At 46.4% G+C, this 24,939-nt stretch overlaps 1 protein-coding gene across 1 annotated transcript in view; it reads left to right on the top strand.

Annotated features, from left to right (window-relative positions):
• Positions 1-3,847: 3,847 nt before the first annotated feature.
• The window catches only part of NINJ1 (ninjurin 1), a 30,559-nt gene continuing 9,467 nt past the window's right edge, over positions 3,848-24,939 (top strand). Inside the window, exons 1-2 of the mRNA XM_007953014.2 lie at positions 3,848-3,922; positions 12,459-12,687. Coding sequence (XP_007951205.1) covers positions 3,848-3,922; positions 12,459-12,687 — 304 coding nt within the window. The remainder of the gene's footprint in view (positions 3,923-12,458; positions 12,688-24,939) is intronic.

The following is a 24,939-nucleotide window of genomic DNA, read 5'->3' as shown; positions in this document are numbered from 1 at the left end:
ATCCTGTCTTCCTCTTGTGGGATTGGGGTCAGAACATGTGGCCTCCTTGTCGTTTTTGCACTCATACACTGCTGGTGGGACTGTAAAATGATACAACCACTGTGGAAAGCAGTATGGCAATTCCTTAAAAAGCTGGAATTAGAAATACCATTTGACCCAGCCATTCCATTACTAGGTATATATCCTAAAGAAGTAAGAGCCATGACAAAAGCAAACATATGCATACTTATGTTCATCGCAGTACTATTTACAATAGCCAAAAATGGAAACAACTTATGTATCCATCAACGGAGGAATGGATAACCAAACTATGGTACATACACCCAATGAAATACTATGTAAGTAACCCTAAAGAATAATATAGAATCTGCAAAACACCACATAACATGGATGAACTTAGAGGGCAATATGCTGAATGAAATAAGTCAATTACAAAAGGACAAATAGTGTATTAGTCCATTATTGAAAAAGTCAAGGAAAGGTTTATCTATGGAAGAAAATTTTCTTTGTTGGTTACCAGGAGTGGGAGGGGAGGGGAGGGGACACTGTTAGATAGGTAGAGATTAGTATTGATTTGGGTGAAGAGAAGGGCAATGTACCAAATGTGAGTGATCAACATGGTAGCATTGAGGAAGAGAAAGACATGGAGAGGTACATGGGAGGTACAGACAACAAATATGAACCCTTTTGCACATACAGTACTGCGTTGTCAGTGAACAGGCTGATCCAGTAGGTATGTCTATGAAGTGGGGAGTATACCTAAGACCACGTATAGGGTTGGCAGACAATGGTCCTATAAGTTTATTTGCATGATCCGAATTCCCAGGTGTATAGTAGAGCTGATAAGGGGCAAGGTTGTGATCACTGCTTGGTCACAGCCAGCTACCCAGAGGGACTGAGTAGTTGAACCTATAGGCTCAGGACCATAGTCGCAGGGGACATCAAGCTCAATTGACATAACATACCACACAAAACATTGTTCCACCTCCTACTTTGGCAAGTAGCGACTGGGATCTTAAAAGCTTGCAAGCAGCCATCTAGATGCAACGATGGGTCTCTCCCCGTCCAGAGCAAAGAAGAATGAAGACAATGAAAAATTCATGGAAAAAAATTAGTCCTAATGACTGGTACACCATGCGTTCCTCAGCCTCTATGACTATGAGACCAGAAGAACTAGATGGTGCCTGGCTACCACTGTCAACCACTCAGAGTGGGATCTATGTAGGAGATCCTGGATGGTAGTGAGTACACTTTGAATCAGGCAGAACTGAGTGCAAGACCCAGCTCTGCTACTTTCTGTCTATTTCAACTTCCCTGAATGTCAGTTTCCTCTGCTGTAAAAAGGGCCTCCAATAGCTCCCCCTCAGAGGCTTCTCTCTTGGGAATGCCTGGCTATCAGCAGTGCCTGTCACATGGTCAGCACTATGGGATACCTTGCCCATGCAGCCTAAGCCTGCATGAGCCCAGACTGCTGTGCGGAAGGAGGGGTGGACAAACAGGCCTGTGGTCAGAGCCCTGGGCTAACAGGACACAAAGGCTGTGGTCAGAATGACCTTCTTTAGCTTCCCAGGTCAGTCCCCCACATCCTTGACCTCCAAGCCTTCAGATGTCCAGACCTCTGAAGAATCAAGTCCAAATCCCTCAGTAAACAGATGGGAACACAAAGGCCAAGTGACTAGCCCAAGTCACTCAGTGGACCCTGGACCAGGGTTCCTATTTGAAGCACCCTAACTTTTTCCCCTCCCTAGATGGCAAGGATGTGTCCATGAGTCAGGAGCAGGGTCTGGACAAGGGTTTAGTGGAAGCTCATCCTTTCTGATAAATCCCTCAGGGTGACTTGCATTTTCTGTGGCCTTTGGTTTCACTTACAAAAGTCACCCTCCCAGTGGCAATAAGGCATGGGGTAGTAGGGTGATAGAAGGCCCTGAGCCTGGAGCAAAGAGGGCAGACATAGCAAGGGAGGCACAGTCCCAGTGCCCCTTGGGTGCCTGCCTATACCATCTTGTTGGGAGCAGGGCTGCAAGCAGCAGTGTGGTGACAGTGCCATCTCCCCAGTCATTCTGCTTGTGGTCACTTGGGGTTTAATATTCCTAGTTGAGTCTCTTACCACTTGTGCCTCAGTTTCCTCTGTCAGTGATGGGTGAGAGCACACATTTCCCACAGCTAGCTCCACACTGAGTTCATTTTACCTGGATCCTTCTACAGAGAAGGCTTTGTTTTGCTCAAGGCCATGCCCCTTGCCTGGAACCAGACCTGGCACACAATAGGTGCTTCATGATGACAAGATGAGGGAAGGGACCTTCTCTCCTATACTTCTCTTGTGTGCCTCTAGCCAACCTGACTTTGAGTCTGAACCTGATCCATTGGTGAACCTGGGCTTGTTCACCCTCTCTGATCTTCAGTTTCTTCAGTTGGGAAGGAAAAAATATTAGACTCACATGGCCTTAATCAAATGCTCAGCTGTATGCTAACATCATAAGTACTCTATTTCACAGAGGGGGGACATTGCAACACAGCGAGGTTAAGTCACTGCCGAAGCTCTGGAACACAGCATCCTGGTAGGCTGGCCCCCTCACACCTCCTCACACCAGGTGAAGATTAAAGTGACCATGTATCCATCAGGGTCCTTGGTAAGAGTATCAGTGTGATACTGTGAGAGAACACAGAAATCTGAGGCACCACAGACACGAAAAAGCCACTGGTTCTGAGAGGGCAGGGCCATATAGGGACACACTGCCCCGCAGCTGCCTGCACTGCCACGTCTCCTCACATCCCACCTGGCCTCCAGCGCCTGGGGGAGGTGAGGGGCCCAGCCTGGCTGCAGGTGTCCTGGGACCTCCTGAGAAACAAGGGCTGACTGAGCCAAGGCTGAAAAAGTGTCACTCTGGCAGAGCATCGGAGCTCAAGGCCGTGCTGCTAAGGAACACTGACAAGGGACTAGGGTGCCAGTTCAGGGCAAGGTGGGCTCTGCTCTCCAGAGAGAGGGCACGGAAAGGCTCTTTTTATTTAATTGAGGGATTGGGGGGGGGGGTGTAATCTGCCAGGCCAGCAGATAATAGGGTTCCATCTTCCTCTGCTTCCCTCCATCTATGAATCTGTGCGAGGGAGGCTTTCATACTTCCATTTCCAGCAGAAAGCCAAGGCTCAAAGAGGGGGAAGTGACGTGCCTACGAGTTGGGAAACTCCGCTGGCTTATCTGACACAGTCACAAGATGCAGCACGCATGGCACTGGGAAGATGCTGGGGCTCCCAGGGCAAGCTGACGGGCGGTCTCACATCCGCGGCAGGCGCAATGCCCGCTTGCAAAGGAATCAGGAAAGGCTGGCTCTTACGGTTTTATAGGTTAAAAATGTCAATGACCGAGGCTCAGAGAGGGGCAAAGAGCCTGGAGGCCTGGGAGGCAGGCCTGGGCTTCCTCAGGGCGGATGGGAGGGGCTCCGAGCACTCTTTCATAGTTGGGCACCCGCGGGTTGTACATGGCGGCCCCTCCCGACCTCCGTGAGCCTTTGGGGGCGTCCCAGGTCAGGCAGGCCAAGGGAGAAGCTGGGACTCGGGAGTAAGGCTCGGGGTTGGGTATTGAGGAGCCAGTCCTGGTAGGGTAAGGTCTCCAAAATCAGCGACCACGGCGTCGGCGTTCCCGCCTCCCAGTCCCGGGTCCCGCCCCCGGGCGCGGGGCGGGGTCTGTGGACGGGGGCGAGCCCGGTCTTCCTGGCCTGCCCGGAGCGGAGGGGCGGGCGCGCGGAAAGGCAGGCGCGCGGCGGGGGCCCAGAGTCAGAGGTGGGTTGCGGCGGTGACGGCGCCGGCGGACTCTTAGGCCGCGAACGAGGCGGCCCCCGGCGGCCGCACCATGGACTCTGGTGCAGAGGAATACGAGCTTAACGGCGACCTGCCCCCAGGCTCTCCCAGCTCCCCGGGCATTTCGGTAAGCCTCGCTGTGTGACCTAGGCAGACGCCGCCCTCCCTAGTCCCCGCGTGTCCGCACCTGTGGCGCTCCGCACTGCGGGGTGGCAAGGGCGCAGCCTCCCGGGCAGCTCGGCGCTGTTGACTGGGCATATCTCACCTCCCTGCGCCCCACTTTCCTCGTGGGAGGCAGAAGCGTATGGCTCCAAGGGTTCGGCCATACCTGGGTAGATGAACGGGTCGTCGGGTGGGAGGCGTGGAACCGGCTGGCATCCTGCCAACCCCGGGGCCGGGGAGGGCGTGCGCGCCGGAGCTCCCGGGACACTGGACAAGTCTGGCTGCACTCCCTCCCTCCCTTCCTCGCGGCCAGCACAACGCCTCCTCCTCCAAACACCCATCTTATCCCCCTACCCTACCTCCAGCCCTGAGCTCACTCGGCCCTTCCCACTCCTCCTTGACTACCCTTCTAACTACCAACTTCATCTCTCCGTGGGTGGAGAGGAGTCACGGCCTACCGGGCCCCAGGCCAGCAGTAGGCAGACAGTTATGTCACTGCCTGATGACTACAGATTATGTGTGTCCTGCTCCACTCACCTGCCTTGATGAAACCAGGGCTCCCGGGAGCACATGCACGCGTGAATGTACACACAAACACACACACACTCACACTATAGACTGGGGCACATGCACGCGCGCGCGTACACACACACACTCACACACACACACACACTCACCCACCCACCCACGCCCAGGCCTGCTAGTGCCCACCCACAGGCCCCAGGAATGGGGTACCTGAGCACCTGCTGAGGCAAGCCTGCATGGGAGTGCGGCTCCTGAGCTGCCTCCTCCTGGGTGCCATCATTCAACTGGGCCTTGTATGTCCATGGCCCTGGACACTGCCCTCAATAACTTGTTTGTTGACTTTGGACTTCCTGTCATTTTCCAGCTCCTTGGGATGGGGGCAGGGGTAATGGTAGCTTGTTGGTTTTCCCAGACTGTGGGCAGAGACTGATGCAGAGGCTGCAGATGTGAACAGGGACCATCCTGGGCCAGTGCATTGGTGATAAGTAAAGAAGCCCCTGAAGTTGTGGTGGGGAGGATTTGTGGGGAAGGTGTCTAGTGGGACACCTCCCTTTGTGCCCCTGGCCATCCGCTATCATCTTCTTCATCTTTTGTGGAGCCTTTCCAAGGCCCTAGCTGCTGTGCCAGGATTTCCACATATCTTCTCACTAAATCCTCATGCCAGTCCATGTTAGCACTGAGGAAACTAAGGACAGAGAGGGGCAGCCAGGAACAGAGAGCCACAGCTGGGACTTCACCAGGGCTGTGATTCCCTGGCAGAGGCATGGCTAGACAGAAAATAATGCCCATAGCAAGCAATGAAATTGCACCTCTGTCCAAACATCTGACACCACTCTACCATAATGTCAGCTCAAAAATACAAATCAAGGTCATTAATCTTTTATGTAAACATGTCATGGCACTACATGAAAATTACAACTGCTATTTCCTTGCTTTCCCTAATGAAAATTGGTCTTTTTTTTTTTTTTCCAGTTTCTTCCTACAGTCAGCAGAGCAATACCACACCAAACCAAAAACAAACAAACAAAAAAAAAACACTGCTGTTGAGTTGAATGCGACTGGTAGTGATCCCTCCTTGGGTTTCTGAGGCATATCTCTATGGAAGTAGATTGCCCAATCCTCGTTTCAACGAGTGGCTAGTTGGTCTTCCCTTTTGTGACCTGTGGGACACAGTGTGCCCACCTACAATTTTCTACCTCAGGGGTTTAGTGGGAAGTTGCTACCCCCCTTTTAGTGCATGCTGCCATTTGGTGGAGGCCTGTATAACCGTAATTTTTTGCATTTCATTCAAAATGCCTTCCATTACTGAAAACATGTGATTTCAACAAAAAAATTCAAAGCAGAAAATAATTCAGTCTTCAAAGGGTAACTTGCCAAATGATCACAGCTGGTGATGGAAATGGCAATGGTTAATAGAAACTGCTCAGTCCCCCTTCAAGTAGTGTCTAGGACACATGCCATACCTTAAATATGCCTCTGGTCCCTGGGGCTGGCCTGCTCCAGCATAGTAGCACTCTGGGTAGTGGGGGCACCTCCTAGCCTTGTGACCTTGGGGAGGCTGCTTTACCTCTTTTGGCCTTCTATTTGGGGTCTTAAAAAGAAGAAACAAAGTATTCTTGCCTTGACTGCCTCCCAGGAAAGTAGGAGAAACAAACCAAATAACAAACAGCTGACCTTACCCTTCTGAATCTCTGCACCTGGAATCCCTGCACCTGCCTTAGAGCTACAGCTGTACCTTGACAGGGATAGAATGGGGCTAGCCGGCTGCAGGGCTAAGCTGGCCACATCTCAGGCCCATCTGAGAAGTTAAGTTGGTTTTGTTCAAGAGTCACACATTGGCTTTGGGCACCAGAGGTGAGTGAGACACGCCCTGACCTACTGAGGTTAGTCTGACATATGAAACCACCCAGATAAAAATGGGAGAATTCAAGGCATGAAGTGCTGAGTTCCAGAGGAGGGCTGTGATGGAAGGGGCCTACAGACATCAGGGGAAGGCTTCCTGTGGGAGGTAGTAAACATAAGAGGCCCTACAGGGAGGGTTCTGCCTTTCTGAGATACATGGGAGGATGTCTCAGGCAGAGAAAAGAGCAAGAGCAAAGACCTAGAGATTGGACCACCAGAACATATACAGGACTGGGTAGGATGTGGTTGGGTGAGAGGTCAGGCTGGACAGGACATGTCTTGCATATCACAGGCCAGATCACAGTCCCCTGGGCTACCGGGGCCATGGAAGGGCTGTGAGCAGGGGAGAGATGGGGCTGGCATGAGGAGAACTTCTGCAAATGGAGCTATGGCACACAGGTCCAGCCGAACCAGTCACATGGAGGCTTCCTGGACGGGATGGCCAGCCTCAAAGGCCACTCTCCTCACAAAGCCTGGGGCCCAGATGCACCGGATGTTACCCAGCTTCTGTGTTACCCACCCGACCCTGAGGATCCTGCCATGTTATTTTCTTAGGCACATCACTCCAGTCCACTTTTTTTCTCTTTTTTTTTTTTTTTTTTAATTGTGATTTGGGTGAAGATTTACAGAGCAAATTCACTTTCCGTGCAGCAGTTCATATACACTTTGTCTCATGTCATTGACCACAGTTTACCACAATGCAACAGCTCCCCTCCCACCTCCTCCCCATAGTTACCTCTTCCCAGTGTACATCCCTCCATACACTCCTGCCTCCTGAGCTGTCACCCTGTGCATAAGCAGCCCTTCTTTCTCCCATGATTGTTCTCTCCAAGGAGTGTATCCACATGAGGTAAATGTTCAACTCATATGCACGTATTTTGTTTGGCTGGAAACCACAGGTGTGGGTTCAATTCCAGACCTGAAGGGCAGCTAGGGGCCATAGTCTCCGTGGTTCCACCAGGCTCTATTGGACCAGCAAACCTGGTCACCCCCCCTTTTTTTTTTCCCCTCCAAATGATTTTGAGTTTTGTTCCACATTGTTCTCCCTCTCTATCAAGGATCTCCTACACAGATCCCCTTCCAAGTGGATGATGGTAGCCGGGCACCATCTAGTTCTTCTGATCTCATAGTTGTATAGGCTGCAGATCGGATGGTATACCAGTTGCTAATTGTTTCCATGACTTTTGGTTTTCTTCATTCTTCTTTGCTCTTGATGAAGAGAGACTCATCATTGCCTCTAGATGGCAGCTTGCTAGCTTTTAAGATCCCTGTCGCTACTTGCCAAAGTAGGAGGTGGAGCAATGTTTTTTATAATATGTTATGCCAATTGAGCTTGATGTCCACTGCGACTATGGTCCCAAGCCCACATGTTCAACTACTCGGTCCCTCTGTCCAATTTTTTGTATCTCAACTTCTTATCTATAAAATGAGAGTAACAGCAGTGCCTTCCTCAGAAGGCTGTTTTGAGGTTTAAAATGTTTGGAATAGGGCCCAGCACACAGCTTTATTGTCATTGGATTACAAATTTGATTATGATTATCTTAAATGTCTTTTAAAAGGAACCTTTTAATCTCTCCTTGCTAGAAAGAGATTTTTTAAAAAATACAAGGAAAATCAAGCAGCATGATTAAACCTGAGCCTGTGAAGCTTTGGGCTGAATGTGTTGAGGGTGACCCAGCCCCATAGAGACTTTCTCCTGAGTGACAAGGGCCCATTACTTTTAAGTGGTTTAGACAGGGAAGTACTCCCCAGGGTGAGCCCCACTGGGCAGACATTGCACTCCCCTGTTCCTCTCTGAACACTAGGCCTGCTATGAAGTCGGAGGTCAAGGAAAGAAAGTTTGCTGAGATAAGGGGCAGGTGTCAAGTAGGGGTCTCTCTCCAGGGTTACACTTAATTGCCCAGCCTGATCTCTGAAGGCAAACACTGGGTCTTCAGACCTGTCCCCTTAAGAATGGAAGCACTGTGAGGGCAGGTCCTGCTGTGTCCCCAGATCCTGTATATCACCTGTCATGCTGGGTGCTCAGCGATCTCTTATAGGGGTATTAGGAGGTCTGAGAGTCCCTGCTAGTCTTAGGGCACTCCAGCTGTGTGGCTTTAGACAAGTATAGACCCTCTCTGAGCTTCTGTTTTCTCTTCTATAAAACAAGGCACACTCACTCACCTCCTAGGTAAGGCTGAATCAGCCACATGTAAACCCTTCATATTGTAAGGGCACAGCAAACATGCTGACTGGGCCCCATGCACCCAGAACCATGGGTGATGTGCCCTTAACTCTGAGGTGTTGCTTAGATGTCTTCTTAATAGCCAGCTCATTTTTTGCCTGGTGGTGAGAGGAATAGTAAAAATAACTCTAAAGGGTGAAATGAGTGTGCTGTGTCCTTTAAGTGTATTGTGGCCACTTGAATTCTGCCACAAACCTTGGGGGGAGCACGGCTCCCTTTTTCAAGAGGCCAGGAACAGAATTGGAACAACTCCAGCTGGCCCCCTCTCTGCCCTGCTCCTGGCCTGGCAGGGTGATGACGTTGGCTCCTGAGGGCTGTCCAGCAATACTAGGCTGACACCCCTAACTTGATCCTTGAGGACACTGTGGTCTTGCCTTCTGCATACTTAACTGGCTAGGCCCTGCATGGTCCCAGCTGCCTGGGAGGAAGTTTGCTCTTTTCCTCACTTCTGTTTTCTGGCTGTGTCTTGGCCAAGGTCTGAAAGGATACCCTGACATGACTATTATAACCCAGTAACAGATCACTCTTGGACAGTGCTGAGCCTGCAGGAGATGGGCGAGCCAGCGGCAAGGGAACTCCAGCCAAGGCAGGACTTCCCACTCTCTGGGCCACTTGCAGGGGACTTTCTGTCAGGAAAGTGGACGTGGAGTCTGCCCTGTTGCTTTCTGACTTCCTGGTGCCTGCTACCCTAGTGAGGAGAGTGCAGCACTGGCTGCAAACCCCTGGGTTTGTGTGGCCCTAGAGAAGTAGCTTACTTCTCCACATCTGCTGGGGGATAGGCATAGCAAAAGAGGGCATGACACCTGAGGCCTTGGGATGATCCTAGCACAGAGAGAGCGCTTGGAAGAGAAAGGATGGATGGAGACCCCACATCAAGGGGTGGCAGGGCTCCCACTGGCTGTCGTCAGCAAGGACCAAGAGTTGAGGACCTAGGACATTCAGGGTGGCAGCTACCCAGCTGCAGGCTATTCCAGGGATCTGTGTCCTAGGCTTGTTTTCTTCCCTTGTTGCTGATCAATGGCATTAATTAAGAATAAGTTTAATATGCTTGGAGAGTAGAGTCTTTCAAAGTGATGAGAGCTGGAACAGCAATGTGGAGTAACATCTCAGCCCCACCACTGCCAGCTGAGCACCTTAGATAGGCCAGAATCTGAGCCTTGACAATAACTAGAGTGTTCCAGGCCCACCCACTGTGTTCCACCTATATGAGCACATCGATCTCCACAGCATCCCTGTCACTCATCCCTTTACAGATGAGAACACTGAGGTGCAGCATGGTCTCCAGCTGGCCAGGGTTGTGTAGCTGGAGTCCAGGAATGGAGAAGAGTGGTGTGGAAGGTCCAGACCAGCCTTGGCAGGCACAGGCCCTTGGTGGGAGCAGTGAGGGGGACTTGGTCTCTCTCTTGCAGATGAGGAAACTGCAGGGGGTAGGTCTCTGGGAGGGTGAGATACTGCCCTGAGGAGCCCACCCACTGCAAGGCTGGGCCCAGGATTCCTGTGTAGACTCTCTGTTCAGTACTTATTGATGGGGCGGTGGTAGAGTTGGGGGTAGGCAGGGCTGAGAGAAGTTGGTAACTATGACTACTTCAGGGCCTACAGAGAGTGTCTTGGCTTGCCCTTTTTGAGGGTTGGGGAAGCTTCTGGACAACCAGGGCATAGAAGAAAAGGGTCTGAGGGGCTATGTCCTGGGGCTCAGTGATTCAGGCTCAGCTGGGAAGCCTTAGCAAGGCCTGCCCCAGACTACATCTGCCCCATTCCAAGCTGGGATGGGGGTAGTAGCACCCCTGTTGTGCTAAAGCACAACACCTGGCTCTTGGGTACAGCAGACAGATCAAATCCTGCTTCTGTCCAGCTCCCTTCTCTATATGAGCTGAGATCGTGTACTAGAGTGTGACCGAGACCTGTCTCAGAGCAGCAGCACAAAGGCTGCTCAGAGCACTATGTCCTGGAAGGCTGGAATAGGGACTGGCACAGGCAGTAGACTCCCTTTCTCCAGGGCTCCTCCCCAGCGATAGGGGGAATACCCCACTGTCCCAGTGTACCTCACCCCAGCTTCTGGGACAGTGTTGATATTTTGGCACCACGGACACATTAACCAACATGTTTGTTCCCTGCACTTCCCAGGTCACAGCTGAGGTCTTAGGGGAAGTGACCAGTACAACTCCTGTCAGCAGAGGCAGGGCAGGTGTGGTCCAGGCCTGTGGGGCCTCCAGACCTTTGAGGTCAGCATGATACCCTCAGCCCCTCCCACCTAGAGAATTGCTGCCCAGGGTCCAGACTTTCCAAAATAGTGCAGAATGTCCAGGGCCTGGAAGTGTGGGGCAGGCATCTGTCCTCCCCTGGGACACATCTGTGGGTGGGTCACTTTAAGGCCCAGAACTTTCCTGCTTCTCAGAGTTCCTCCCCCAGATCTGGTTTGTAGTCTCTCCACCTCTCTCAGTATTCCCTATGTGGCTCCATGAGCCCTCCCACAGGCCCATGGTGGCCTCTTGATCCCCTTTACTTGGGGGAAGCTGAGGCTGTGCCAGGGCCCAGATCAGGTCTAAGCTATGGGTAGACAGGTGTGGTTGCAATTCTGGATATGTTCCTTCTTCACAGAAGGGTGTCAGGTAAGCTCCTTCCCCTCTTAGCCTCAGTTTCTTTATCTGTAAGATGGAAAGAATAGCATACCCCTTACAGGCTGGTGGGAGAAGAACCTCTAGATCTGCAGAGTGTCCCAGTGTGCAGTCCCAGGATGTATAGACAAGGACACAAGGCCAAGAACAAGAGTCAAGGCCACACAGCAAAGGCCTCCTCTGCCATGAGCTTGCCCCAGAGCCTACCCCTCCCAGCCTGCACTCCTTATCATCACACAGGTTGGGCAGGAAACAGGTGACTGGGTGAGCCAGAAGTACCTTATGTGGGGTGAGGAGCATGGGTCAGTGCCCTTTGCTTGCCACCCAGGGTCCTGAGGCATTTTGCCCCAGAACATCCAGGGGTGGAGAGGAGCTGGGCTGTCTGAGGTCATGGGGGTGGGTGGGGTTGGGGAGGCAAGGAGTCACTGAGAACTCTGCCCCCAAATCACCTGCCAACCTCCATGAGCACTTTGGCATAGTTTATAGAATTGGGGAGCACATATACTGTAGGCAGTGGCCTTCCAGAATCTGGGGTGGCTTTGCATGAGTAGAACTGGGACAACCTCTGTCCTGTTGGGAGGTTACCCAGACCCTCACTGCCTTGGGAGGACAGCTGCTGGAGGTGCTGACCTGGCTGGAGCAGGAGCCCAGTGGGGTAGGTGGGACATTTGCAGAGGGTGACACTGCTACACGGAGAGGCCAGCAGCTTGTCTGGGATCACACAGCTGGGAAGTACAAGGCCTTCTTTGCACTTGCTGGCTCAGGAATCCAGCTTTCTCCTCCTACATGCCTCCTCCCTGAGGGGGCACAGAGTGGGCAGGCTGTGCAGAGGGGCCTTGGGCATTGGGATTGCTACCCAGATGGCTCCACCCATGTGGAGGGCAAGGGTGGGACACATTTTCAAGGCCAGCAAGACTAGTACTTTCATGACTTCATCCCTAGGGAAAGTTCTGCCCAGACTGAATAACATTCTGTGGTTTCTTAGTGCAGTAATAACTACTTCCTGCCATGTGCCAGGGAAATAAAACGGCCTTTATCTGCAGGGCCCTATTTGGGCCACCAGGCAGCCCTACTGCAATCAAGAGCCCATTTCACAGGGAGGAAACTAAGCTTGGAGTTGGGAGGGGACTGCTCAGGCCCTACAGCCTGTGGCAGGGGATGGAGCTAGGTGGGTGGGGCTGAGGTGCATCCCTCTCCTCCCCCCCAGCCATAGCTGACCAAACTTCATTCTGCAGCCACCACGCTGGGGCTGGAGAACCCGGCCCATCAATGTGAACCACTATGCCAACAAGAAGAGTGCAGCTGAGAGCATGCTGGATATCGCCCTTCTGATGGCCAACGCCTCCCAGCTCAAGGCTGTCATTGAGCAGGGTCCCAGCTTCGCCTTCTTCATGCCCCTCGTAGTCCTTATCTCCATCTCCCTTGTTCTTCAGATTAGTGTGGGTGTACTGCTCATCTTCCTTGGTAAGTATTTGCCCATTCAGCCAGAGAGCCTACCTTTGGAGGAAGGCCCATGTCTGCTCACCCCCTCTTGTCACTGTGCCCAAAGCTGCCTGGTCTCCCCACCTCTCCCAGTCTCTCTCTCCTTTTACCCAAGCTGAGAACATGTGGGAAAATACCATACCCATACTAACATTTATGAGCACCTACTATGTGCCATCTAACCCTCACAGGAACACCACAGGCAGATACTGGCATTATTGCCCTTTTCCAGAGGAGGAAACTGAGCCACAGAGAGGCTGGTCCTGGCCTAGTTCTATCTTCTGACACAGGGAGTGGTGGGTTGGCCTGGGACAGAGAAACTTCAGCAGGCCCGAGCACGCAGAGAGGGGATTGGTGCTGCTGGGCCACATGGGCTGGAGGCCGGTAGGCTACTCCAAGTTGAGAGGAGTGTGATCTACACAGTGAACTTTCTGAGCTTTCTACAGTGCTCATCTGTACCATGGGGATCCTTGTCCTGGACCCACCTAGGGTAGGTACTCTTAGGATCAAAAAAAAGAGCACATTCATGTATTCATCCATTTGTTCAGCATTTTTTTTTCATCCTTTATATATGTACTTTGATATTCAGAGCAATCAGAAACACAGTGTGAATAGCAATTCTAAGTAACAGTCTGTTTCAATATTCAGTATTAACACAAGTTTTTGTTAAATTTTTCCTTTTCCAAGTATATTTCTGTTCTGGTTACTTAGTGCCGCTTTGACAAGAAATATACCACAAATAGGATGAGCTTAACAAACAGGAGTTTATTCTCTTATAGGTCGAGAGTCTGGAAGTCCGAGTTCAAAATGCCAGGCTCTAGGTGCTGTGTGAAAGCCCCTCAACCTTGCGCTTTAGCTCTGCCTCTTGCTCCCGGCCCACTGAAGTTAGAGGCTTTTCTTCACTTGGGCAGCTACTGGCTGCTGGGGCTAACAAACCCAAGGTTGACAAAATGGCACAGTCCCGATGTTACCAAACCACATGGCAGGTTGTTAATTCAAGTCCATTGTAAGTTCCAAGGTTGGCAGAGCATGGCAGGCTGCTGAACAATGACACAGCTATATGCAGGGTCCAAGTGTGCCATAAGCTAGAGAGCATTCCCAAAACTGCTGCTTTTATACGGGAAGCAGACCACATACCCAAGGCAACTACTCAGCTGCTCCAATAGATTCCACCGTGGAGTTAATTACCAATCTCACCACAGGGAATAACCACAGTCAGCTGCCCGGCCACTCCACCAGGCCTAGCCAAGTTGACACACAAACTTAACCACCACAATACCACCTCTTGTCAACTTGGTACCTGTACAGATCTTCAGTGGGTGGTGTCTGTATAGATCTCTTCACTGGGTGACTCCAGTCCCCTAGTTCCTGAGTGGAGACCTCACCCCCTTGGCTTGGCAGGCCCCATTCCTCTCCCTCTTGGGCATGGCAGCCCTACCCCCCTCTCTTGGGCAGTGGCTTGACTCCATCCCACTAGCTCACATGAACAAGCAGCCCCACACTCCAGAACTAAGTTGGTGAAAGTCTGGCCCTTTGAAACTAGGGAGCTGTTCTGGTTACCTAGTGCCACTCTGACAAGAATATACCACAAATGGGATGGCCTTATCAAACGAGTTTATTCTCTTACAGTTTGGAGGCTTTAGGTCCAAGTTCAAAGTGCCAGGCTCTAGGGGCTGGGTGAAAGTCCCTCAGCCTTGGGCTTCAGCTCTCCCTCCAGCTCCTTGCCCACTGAAGCTAGAGGCTTTTCTTCACTCAGATAGCTGCTGGCTGCTGAGGCTGCCAAGCCCATGGTTGACAAGTAAAAAGGCATAGTCCTGATGTTTCCAAACCACACGGCAGGCATTAATTCAAGTCCATTGTAAGTCCCAAGGTCAGCAGAACATGGCAGGCTACTGAACAACATGGCTACATTCAGGGTCCAAGTGTGCCATAAGCTAGAGACCATTTCCAAAGCTATTACTTATATAAAGAAAGCAGACCACATCCCAAAGGCAGCTACGCACAGTAGATTCCACCATGGAATTGATTACCAGTCTCATCATGGGGAATGCAGGGCCCAGCTACTTAACCAGGTCTAGCCAAGTTGACACACAAACTTAACCACCATAATTTCTTATTAGGGAATATCAGGTATATACTGACACTTTTCTCTTCCTGGACAACCTACTTCCCCTTGCCCACTATAGGTAATGATTCTTAGTACTATCTTGATTATACTTGTAGGGTTTCCTCAAATATAAAGCTGTAGTATTCTCTTTTTCTTGCACATATCTTACATATGATATGATGTGTATGCTATGTAATACACCTTTTTACAGCTTGCTTTTCAATTGACAACATTAGCACATGGCCCTCATGCTTCCTTTGCTGCATGGTGCTCGCTGGGCAGTGCTGCCGCAGACAGCCATTGTCTGGATGAGGTCTTCACCGAGGGCCCAGGAGGGGGTAGTGTCAGGAAGTGCCGTTGCATGGCAGCCCGTGGGCAGAATGGGTGAAGCCAACAGCATAGCTGGGACAGCTACTACTTCCTCAGACCCCTTCCTCTTCTCCATGGGAGCTATATCCCCTGCATGAGAGGCTAGGCTGCCATGCTAAACCATCTAGAGCCCCAGTCATGGTGGTGGGGAGTGGCGTAGAGGAGGTAACCACACAACTTATGTCTCATGGCAGCCTGGGCTTCCTTACAATGTGGCCTCTTACTTTCTCTTCTCTTTTTCTTTCTTTCTTTTTTTTTTTAATGCTATATGTCCTTTGGGAGCTCTGGTGGCATAGTGCCTAAGGCATTTGACTGCTAACCAGAAGGCTGGTGGTTCAAATCCACCAGCCACTCCTCAGAAGGAAGATTAGGCAACCTACTTGCATAGAGATACCACCTTAGAAACCCAAGGAGGGTCACAATGAGTCAAATCGACTCAATGGCAGTGTTTGATTTTTTTGTTTTTATATGTCCCTTAATGTGACTTCATGACTTTAGCCAAATACAAACTTGGGAAGAAAACAAATATTCTACAAAATATATTTCCCAGCTTCCATTCAGTGGACACTGTATACATACTATATGTACAATATTTGGCCAGGCTTTAAGCAAGATACAAAAGATGTCTAAGAAAATGCCAGGAGACCAGAAGAACTAGATGGTGCCTGGCTACCACTGTCAACCACTTGGAGGGGGATCTGTGTAGAAGATCCTGGATAGAGTATGAGAAAAATGTGGAACAAAACTCAAAATTAAAAAAAAAGAAAAAAAGGTTTGCTGGTCTGACAGAGCCTGGTGAAACCTCTGAGACTATGGCCCCTAGCTGCCCTTCAGGTCTGGAATTTAACTCACTCCTGTGGCTTCCAGCCAAATAAAAGACCAGTATATGGGCTGAACATTTCCATCCAATAGATACACTCCTTGGCGAGATGAATCATGGGAGGACAGAAGGGCAGTGTATGCACAGGGAGACCATGCAGGGGGCAGGAGTACATGGGAGGGAAGGACATAGAGATAACTATGGGGAAGAATTGGGAAGATAACTGTTATGTTGTGGGAAATTGCAGTCAATGTCATGAGACAAAATGTGTATGAACTGCTGTGTGGAAAATGAATTTGCTCTGTAAACTTTCACCAAAATCACAATTAAAAAAACAAAGATGTCTAAGAAAATGATCCCTATCCTCTGAAAGCTATGTTTAAAAAACTGTACATAAGTCATTATTGAAGTGACTGTTGTGTAAACCAATGTCAAAAGATTTAGGATGGGTAGCAAAGGTTTTTTGCCTATTACTGGCTGAAGTTATTTCTTTCTACTTGGTTACTTAGTTTTGGAGACTCAGTAATATATATATGTATATTATTACTTTATCCTTTACCCATATCAAACATGTCTCTTAATTATCCCTCAATTTTTCCCTCCCTTTTCCTCTCCCCAACAATGAAAGTTTCCTTCCCTGTGTAAACCTTTCCTTTTCATTAATCCTAATCTCATTCTCTTTCTTTTCTTTTCTTTTTTAATTTTTAAAAGAATATTTTACTGTGTTTTCAGTGAAAGTTTACACAGCACTTTAGGTTCCCATTCAACAAATTTCTACACAAGTTGTTCATGACATTGGTTACATTCTTCACTATGTGTGAACTTTGTTAGTATGTACTTCCATTCCAGTTGTTCGATTTCCATTAACCTGGTTTCTCTGCCCCTTACATTCCCATTTTTTTTAAAGTAATTGTTGATTTTTTTGGCCTCATTTAGTTTAGTTTTTTTTTAAAAAAAGAAAAAAAGAATACAGTACTTAGGTGGTATTCATTATTTTTTTGAGCCAATTTCTTATTTAGCTACAAGGTTACCTCAGGAGTTAAGTTTCAGTTCAAGGTTTGATGAATATTTCAGGGTAGTAGTCTCAGGAGTTCTTCAGTCTCAATCAGTCCAGTAGATGTGGGTTGGTTTGTTTATTTTTTTTTTTGTTCTGTTTTCCTCCATTCTGTTTACAGCCTTGGGTCCATTTATTGTGGACCTGATTAGAATAGTTGGTGGTGGTAGTAGCCCAGTCCCCATCTAGTCCTGGTCTGTGAGTAGATGAGGCTGTGGTTCATGTAGATTAGATTATTTGTCCTGTAGACTAGTTTCTCCTTTGAGTCTTTGGTTTCCTTCTCTCTCTTTTGCTCTGGATAAGTAGAGACCAATAATAATTTTATCTTAGATGGATCCTCACAAGCTGTTAAGACCCTAGATACTATTCACCAAAATAGTATGCAGAATGTAATTTTATATTATTATGATTTCATGATATTATGCAAATTGGGATGTCCCACTAGACTATGATCCTAATCCTTCAACCCAGAAGTTCAGTTCCATGAGGTTTTTGGTTATGTCTAAGAAATATCCATAAGTGCACCTCCTATATGCTTTACTATATATATGGCTATATGTGTAGTCATATAGATATATATGCATACATCTATATATACATTAAAAAGTCTGTGGTTTGAACTCACCAGCTGTTCCATAGGAGAAAAATGAGGCAGTCTGCCTCCGTAAATATTTACAGCCTTGGAAAACCCTATCAGGCAGTTCTGCTCTGTTCCATAAGGTTGCTATGAGTCAGAATCAACTCCTTGCCAGGGGTTATATATACACATATATGCCTAGTATATACATATATATCTGCACATATATTTTTGGTGACTCTTGCTTTTTCATTCTCTTTAATTTTACTTTTTCATTGTTGTACACTGAACTGGAACAGAATTGGCTCCTTTTTTTCACATTGACTTCCAAAGTTTCGTACTTGTATTATGTTTCAGTTTCTCCACCTCTAAATGTTATATATGTATATAGCATGCACATACACACACATATTATACATGTAATATATGTAATAGTGGCTGTCCTGGTTACCTAGTGCCATTCTGACAGGAATATACCACAAATGGGATGGCCTTAACAAACAGGAGTTTATTCTCTTACAATTTGGAGGCTTTAAGTCCAAGTTCAAAGTGCCAGGCTCTAGGGGCTGGGTGAAAGCCCCTCAACCTCGGGCTTCAGCTCTGCCTCCAGCTCCCGGCCCACAGAAGCTAGAGGCTTTTCTTCACTCAGACAGCTGCTGGCAGCTCAGTCTGCCAAGCCCAAGGTTGACAAGTAAAAAAGGCACAGTCCTGGTATTACCAAATCACATGGCAGGCCATTAATTCAAGTCCGTTGTAAGTCCCAAGGTTGGCAGAGCATGGCAGGCTGCTAAACAACAACACGGCTATATGCAGTGTTCAAGGTGCCATAAGCTTGAGACATTCCCAAGGCTTCTCCTTATATACAGAAAGCAGACCACATCCCAAAGGCAGCTACTCAGCTGCTTATGGTAGATCCCACCATGGAGCTGATTGCCAGTTTCATCATGGAGAATAACTACCACCAGCTGCCCACCCACTAAACCAGGCCCAGCCAAGTTGACACACAAACTTAACTACCACACTGGCTTACTTCCTCTTGAGCACCCCAAGGGGAACTGGCCGGACCTATATCATGTTATATATATGGCGTAGCCTCAGATGTCATACAATATTCTTCTGCAACTATCACAAGCCCAATCAAATATAAGAAGGGACACAGGCCCTGTGACTCAGTGCCTCCACTGAGATGTGCCAAGGTCGTATCATGAGAAGAATGTGTTCTATAGGCAATATTAGTGCTGCAATTTTTGGAGAATACAGTTGGGCAGTCTGCCCTTCTGCAATAATATTTAATTCCCTCCATATTCATAGCATATACCTTCAAGGCCATAAACTCTTAGCTCCTGATGATAGCAGCTTGATGTCCAGGGTCTTCTCATCAAAGTCTGGGCCAGGTGAGGCCCTCATATTCAGCCTCTCTTGTTCTGAAGACACGTGAACTGCACAGGCAAAGTTATTTTGGCATGATTGAGGCTGTCAAAGATTGCTTATTACTTGGTTCCATAATCAACACCAATGGAAGCAGCAGTCAAGAAATCAGATGAGTTGGGGGACTTCTGGTAAGATGGCAGAATAGGCAGAAAAGCTATACAGACCCTATTCAACAAAGAAAAGAGAAACCAATTCACAGAGAGACAGAAGATAATCCTGGACCCCTGCGCTTTAAAAGAAAGTATATACAAGTGGATTAGGCACCACCTAGTGGAAGAACCTGAATGAAAACAGTGAATATGGAGATGGACAGAGCTGCAGACTGTCAGCTACTCTGATGGCACCAACAGCCTGAGTATTTCAAAGTGGTGTTGGAACCTGAAAATTAACCTAAAGATCAGCCCTGGTTACCAAAGGCTGAAGGGATGACTGCACTGGTGGTCGGTGACTAGGAAGGGAAACAGTAAAGAGGGAGACTACCTGAACTGTGGACTTTCAGCTGTCTAGAGGGTGCAGCCATTTTGATTGTTTGCAAGCAGTGGCCATTTTGGATATTTAAAGAGATGGCATTCTCATTTGGATCCCAGGGACCTAAGAATAGGCTTCACATGCCAAGGATGGCAGGGACATATGGGGGGCTGACAATGGGAAAGGAGACAGGTGGTGAGTGTATAAGCGCTGCCAAGTAGCAAATAGAGGAGCACAGTACCCTGCTTACTTAGATAACATCCAAACAAACAAACAAAATGAAAATCTTGGGCAAATCACTCCAACATACAATGACCAATTAAATACAAACACAAAAATATCACAGTGTTTCAGAGACAAAAGAGTATCATAGTCCACACAAAAGAAGCAAGATAATGCAGGAGAAACAAGGGACCAGGATACAGACCCAGGACACATCCCTCAGGAAAAAGCAGAATTGGAACTCCCTGATAAGGAATTCAAAAGAATTATATTTAGGTACCTTCAACAGATTGAGAGATCAAGGAGAACACTGACAAAATTGGAGAAAACCCTAGAACAATTTTGAAAGACAATACTAGAGCAAAATGACAAAACAAATGAAAAATTAGGAATGATACAAAATCTACACATAGAAATCCAGAAGATTAGAACTAAATTTTCAGAAATAGATAACACATTGAACAAGCAAGGAGTAGAATTTACTCAATGACAGAATTGGTGAGATTGAAGACAAATACCTCAATACTTCTTTGGAAAGGGGTCAATCAGAAAAAATATCAAAACAAAATGAAGACCCCCTAAGGTTCATGTGGGATATCATCAAAAGGAATAACCTATGTGTAATTGGAATTCCAGAACAGGAAGAGACAAATGAAACCAGAGAAAATTGTTGAAGATTTGTTGGAAGAGAATTTCCCTGGTATGATGAAAGATGAGAATATATCCATTCAAGAAGTCCAACAAACCCCCAACAGGATAAGCCCCAAAAGAAAATCACTAAGGCATATCATCACCAAACTCACCCAAACCAGAGTGTCTTGAAAGCAGCATGGGAGAAAACAAAAAGTTATGTACAAGGGGCAGCCAATAAGACTAAGCTCAGATATCTTGGCAGACACCATGCAGATGAGAAGACAGTATATATAAAAATGGTATATATAAAATCCTGGAAAGAAAAAAATTTCCAACCAAGAATTATATACCCAGCAAAATTGTCCCTCAAATATGATGGTAAGATTAGGACATTTCCAGATAAGCAGAAATTAAGGGAATTTGTTAAAACCATACCAACCTTACAAGAAATGCTAAAGGAAGTCTTTTGGACACAGAATCAACAATGGCAAACAACAACTGACCATGAACACACATGATGACATAACCCAGAAACCAACACAGTTATGGAAGTATCCAAAGTACATAAGCCTACAAGATTGTAAACAGAGAACCAGAGACATCAGTTGGCAAATGAGGACAACTACAAACCAAAAAGAAGGAAAAAAATTGCGTAGTTACAGAACTTCTAAATGGTAGGGAAGTCAAGACAACTGCAAGATAGAACGGACTGTTCTAAACTTGGGAAGAAAATTACAAATCACAGGGTAACCCCAAAGAAAAATGATAAGCCTTCACATCAAAATAAAAAAGAGGACCAGCACAAATATTTAGCAAAGACTAAAACAGTAGCAATGAAGGAAGTGATAACACAATTCATAAACAAAATGAGCTCAGCACAGAAAATGATATGGAACAAAGCGATGAGCAACACCATGACAAAGAACATAATGATAGTAACAAATTCATACTTGTTGATAATTACACTGAATGTCAGTGTATTAAATGCACCACTCGAGATGGAGAGTTGCGGACTGGATAAGAAAACATAACCCTTCAATATGCTGTCTACAAGAGACACACCTTAGAAATAAAGACACAAATAGAATAAAAGTCAAAGGTTGGAAAAAATATATCACAACCATAAAAGAGCAAGAGTGGCAATATTAATTTCTGATAAAATTGACTTAAAGACACAAACCACCATAAGAGACAAGGAAGGCATTATATAATAATGATTGATTGAACAAGAGGATGTAACAATAATAAATATCTATGCACCCAATGAAAGAGCCCCAAAATACATAAAGCAGACTCTGACAGAACTGAAAAAACATATAGATTACCCGACAGTCATAATAGGAGACTTTATTACACCACTTTCAATCACAGATAGAACAATTGGAAAGAAAATCAAAAAAGACACAGAAGAACTAAACAGTGTAATCCACCAACTTGACTGTATAGACATTTACTATGTTAGGCCACAAAGCAAGACTCAATAAATTTAAAAACACTGAAATACTGCAAAGCATCTTCTCAGATCACAATGCTGTAAAATTAGAAATCAACAATAGGAAGATGAATGGAAAAATGGCAAATACATGGAAACTGAATAAAATCCTCCTTGAAAATGAGTGGGTAATAGAAGAAATAAAAAAAAAAAAAAAATGAAACTTAAAAATTCCTGAGTCAAATGAGAATGAAAACACAACATACCAAAAATCTTTGAGACACAGCAAAAGCAGTGATCAGAGGCCAATTTATAGCAATAAATGCACACATCAAAAAAGAAAAGCCAAAATCAACACCTTAACCCAACAGTTCCAACAATTAGAAAAAAAGCAGTAAAACAAGCCTACAGTCACTAGAAGAAAAGAAATAATAAAGATTGAGCAGAAATAAATGAAACAGAAAATAGACGATAGAAAAAATCAGCAAGACTACAAATTAGTTCTTTGAAGAGTAATAAGCCAGCAAATTTAACAAAGGAAAAGGAGAGAATACAAATAACTCAAATAAGAAATGGATTTGGCAACACCACAACAGAACTAACAGAAATTAAAAGGATAATATTAGGATACTATGAAGAACTATACTCCGACAAATTTGAAAGTCTGGAAGAAATGGACAGATTTCTAGAAGCATACTACTTACCTAAATTATTAGAGGCTGAAGTGGAAAATTTAAACTGACCCATAACAAAAGAAGAAATTGAACAGGTCATAAAAAAATTACAAACAAAAAAGCCCTGGCCCAAATGGTTTCATTGGAGAATTGTACTGAGCGTGCAGAGAAGAACTGACACTAATCCTATTCAAACTATTCTAGAACGTAGAAAAGGATGGAATCCTCCCAAATTCATTTTATGAAGCAAGCATAACGTTGATACCAAAACCAGGCAAAGACATCACTAAAAAGGAAAACGACAGACTGATATCCCTCATAAATACAGATGCAAAAATCTTCAACAAAATCCTAGCCAATAGACTCCAACAACATACTGAAAAAATACTACATTATGACCAAGTGGAATTCATACCAAGTATGCAAAGATGGTTCAACATTAGAAAACAATCAATGTCATCCATCACATAAATAAAGGAAAAGAACCACATGATCATATCAATTTATGCAGAAAACATATTTGATAAAATCCAACACTCATTCCTGATAAAAAAAAACTCAGCAAAATAGGAACAGAAGGAACATTTCTCAACATAATAACGGGCATTTATGCAAAACCAATAGCCAACATTATTGTCAGTGGAGAGAGACTGAAACCATTCCCCTTGAGAACAGGAACCAGACAAGAATGCCCTCTATCACCACTTCTATTCAACATTATATTGGAAGTCCTAGCCAGGGCAATAATGCAAGAAAGGGAAATCAAAGGCATTCACATTGGTAAGGGAGAAGTCAAACAATCCCTGTTTTCTGATGATATGATCCTATACCTAGAAAACCCAAGAGACTCAGTCAAAAATCTACTGGAACTAATTCAGACATTTAGCATAGTGGCAAGATACAAGATCAACATCCAGGAGGAGTTTCGGCAAGATGGCGGACTAGGCAGAAAGACTGCACCCACACTCTTCAACAAAGAAAAGGGAAACAAATTAACACAGACATAGAAGATAATCTTGGACCGCTGAGCCTTGAAAGGGAGGATATAGAAGTGGACTAAACCCCAACTAGCAGAAGAATTTGTGTGAAAATACCAAAAAAGGAGACATATGGAGCTGCAGTCTGGCAGCAATCCTGAGCGATCCTGATGGCACAGACAGCTTGGAGATTCTCGAGTGGTTGTAGGACCTAAGAATTAACCTAAAAATCACCCTGCTAGCCAGGACTACACAGAGGACTGATCTGGTGGCTGGGGAATAAATGGAGAAGGTAAAGAGAAAGGTGGGCTGAGCTGTGGACTTTTGCTGGTCCGGAGGGTGCCACCATTTTGAAAGTTTAAAAGCAGCTTGACTATTTTGGATATTTAAAGAGGCAGCGCTCTCGCAGATTCCTGGGGCTTAAGAACACTTACTGCTTTCCAGCAACCCTGAGGACACTCTGAACCTCAGACTGAAAAGGTACCACATTCCTCTTGTTACTCTTATACCCAACACCTGCTTGGTGAATGGAGGTGCGACCATCCCCCACTCCCACCTACCTTCTGGGCCCACAAGAATTCCATCACAGTCTGTGTGCTCAGACGGAGCTGGGGTACCCTGCCCTGTCCTCCACTGATTTTTTTTCTCTTTTTTAATTTTTTTCTACTTCGCTTTCTTTTTTCTGGTGATTAGTTTGCTTGTATTTGACTGTGTTAAAACAACTATTACTAATATTTTTCTCCTTTTCACTATTATTCTTAATCTTCCCCTCTCAGGTCCTAGTTTTCAGCATTTTTTCTTTTCCCTGTTCCTGGTGGAATTTTTTTTTTTTTTTTTCAATTGTTCCACCTCCCTTTTTCCTCATGATTAAATCCTTTCCTTGTTTTTCTTTTTGCATTTTTCCCAGCTTTTTTTTTTCCTTCATTGCTCTCCTCTACTTTTTTCCTCTTAGTGCCCTATCCCCAGATATTGCATGTTTTCCTGTTTTTCCTTCTTCTTCTTCTCTTTTTTCTTTTTTTGGTTACTGTTCCTATATGGCTACATAGTGTGTTTTTTGGCCATGTGCTTTTAGTTTTTTTATGTTTATTCAATTCTAATTTGTGTCTAACTGAGTGGGAGACAACAACACTATGACACACACCTACACCCATACCTCCTGCAACTTCACTTACTGAGCGAGAGCCACTACTTCCTTCACCAACAGGCCAACAATAAAAAACCACCAAGAATAGCCTGAATCACCCTTGGCTGCTCTTCACAAACAGTTAACAGAGATCTAAATACAACAATGCCACAATACCTCGAAGACAACATACCATCACAGTCCACACAAAAAAGCAGGATAAAGTGGTAGAAACAAGGGAGCAGGATACAGACCCAGAACACATCCCTGAGAAAGAAGTAGCATTGGAACTCTCTGATAAGGAATTCAAAAGAATTATCTTTAGGTATGTTCAAAGGATTGAGAGA

Source organism: Orycteropus afer, unplaced genomic scaffold (genome assembly GCF_000298275.1).
Source record: "Orycteropus afer afer isolate SDZICR_OR568_19922 unplaced genomic scaffold, OryAfe1.0 scaffold00368, whole genome shotgun sequence".
Taxonomy (NCBI): domain Eukaryota; kingdom Metazoa; phylum Chordata; class Mammalia; order Tubulidentata; family Orycteropodidae; genus Orycteropus; species Orycteropus afer.
Note: the sequence above shows the minus strand (reverse complement) of the source record. Positions and strands in the feature narration are given on the sequence as shown.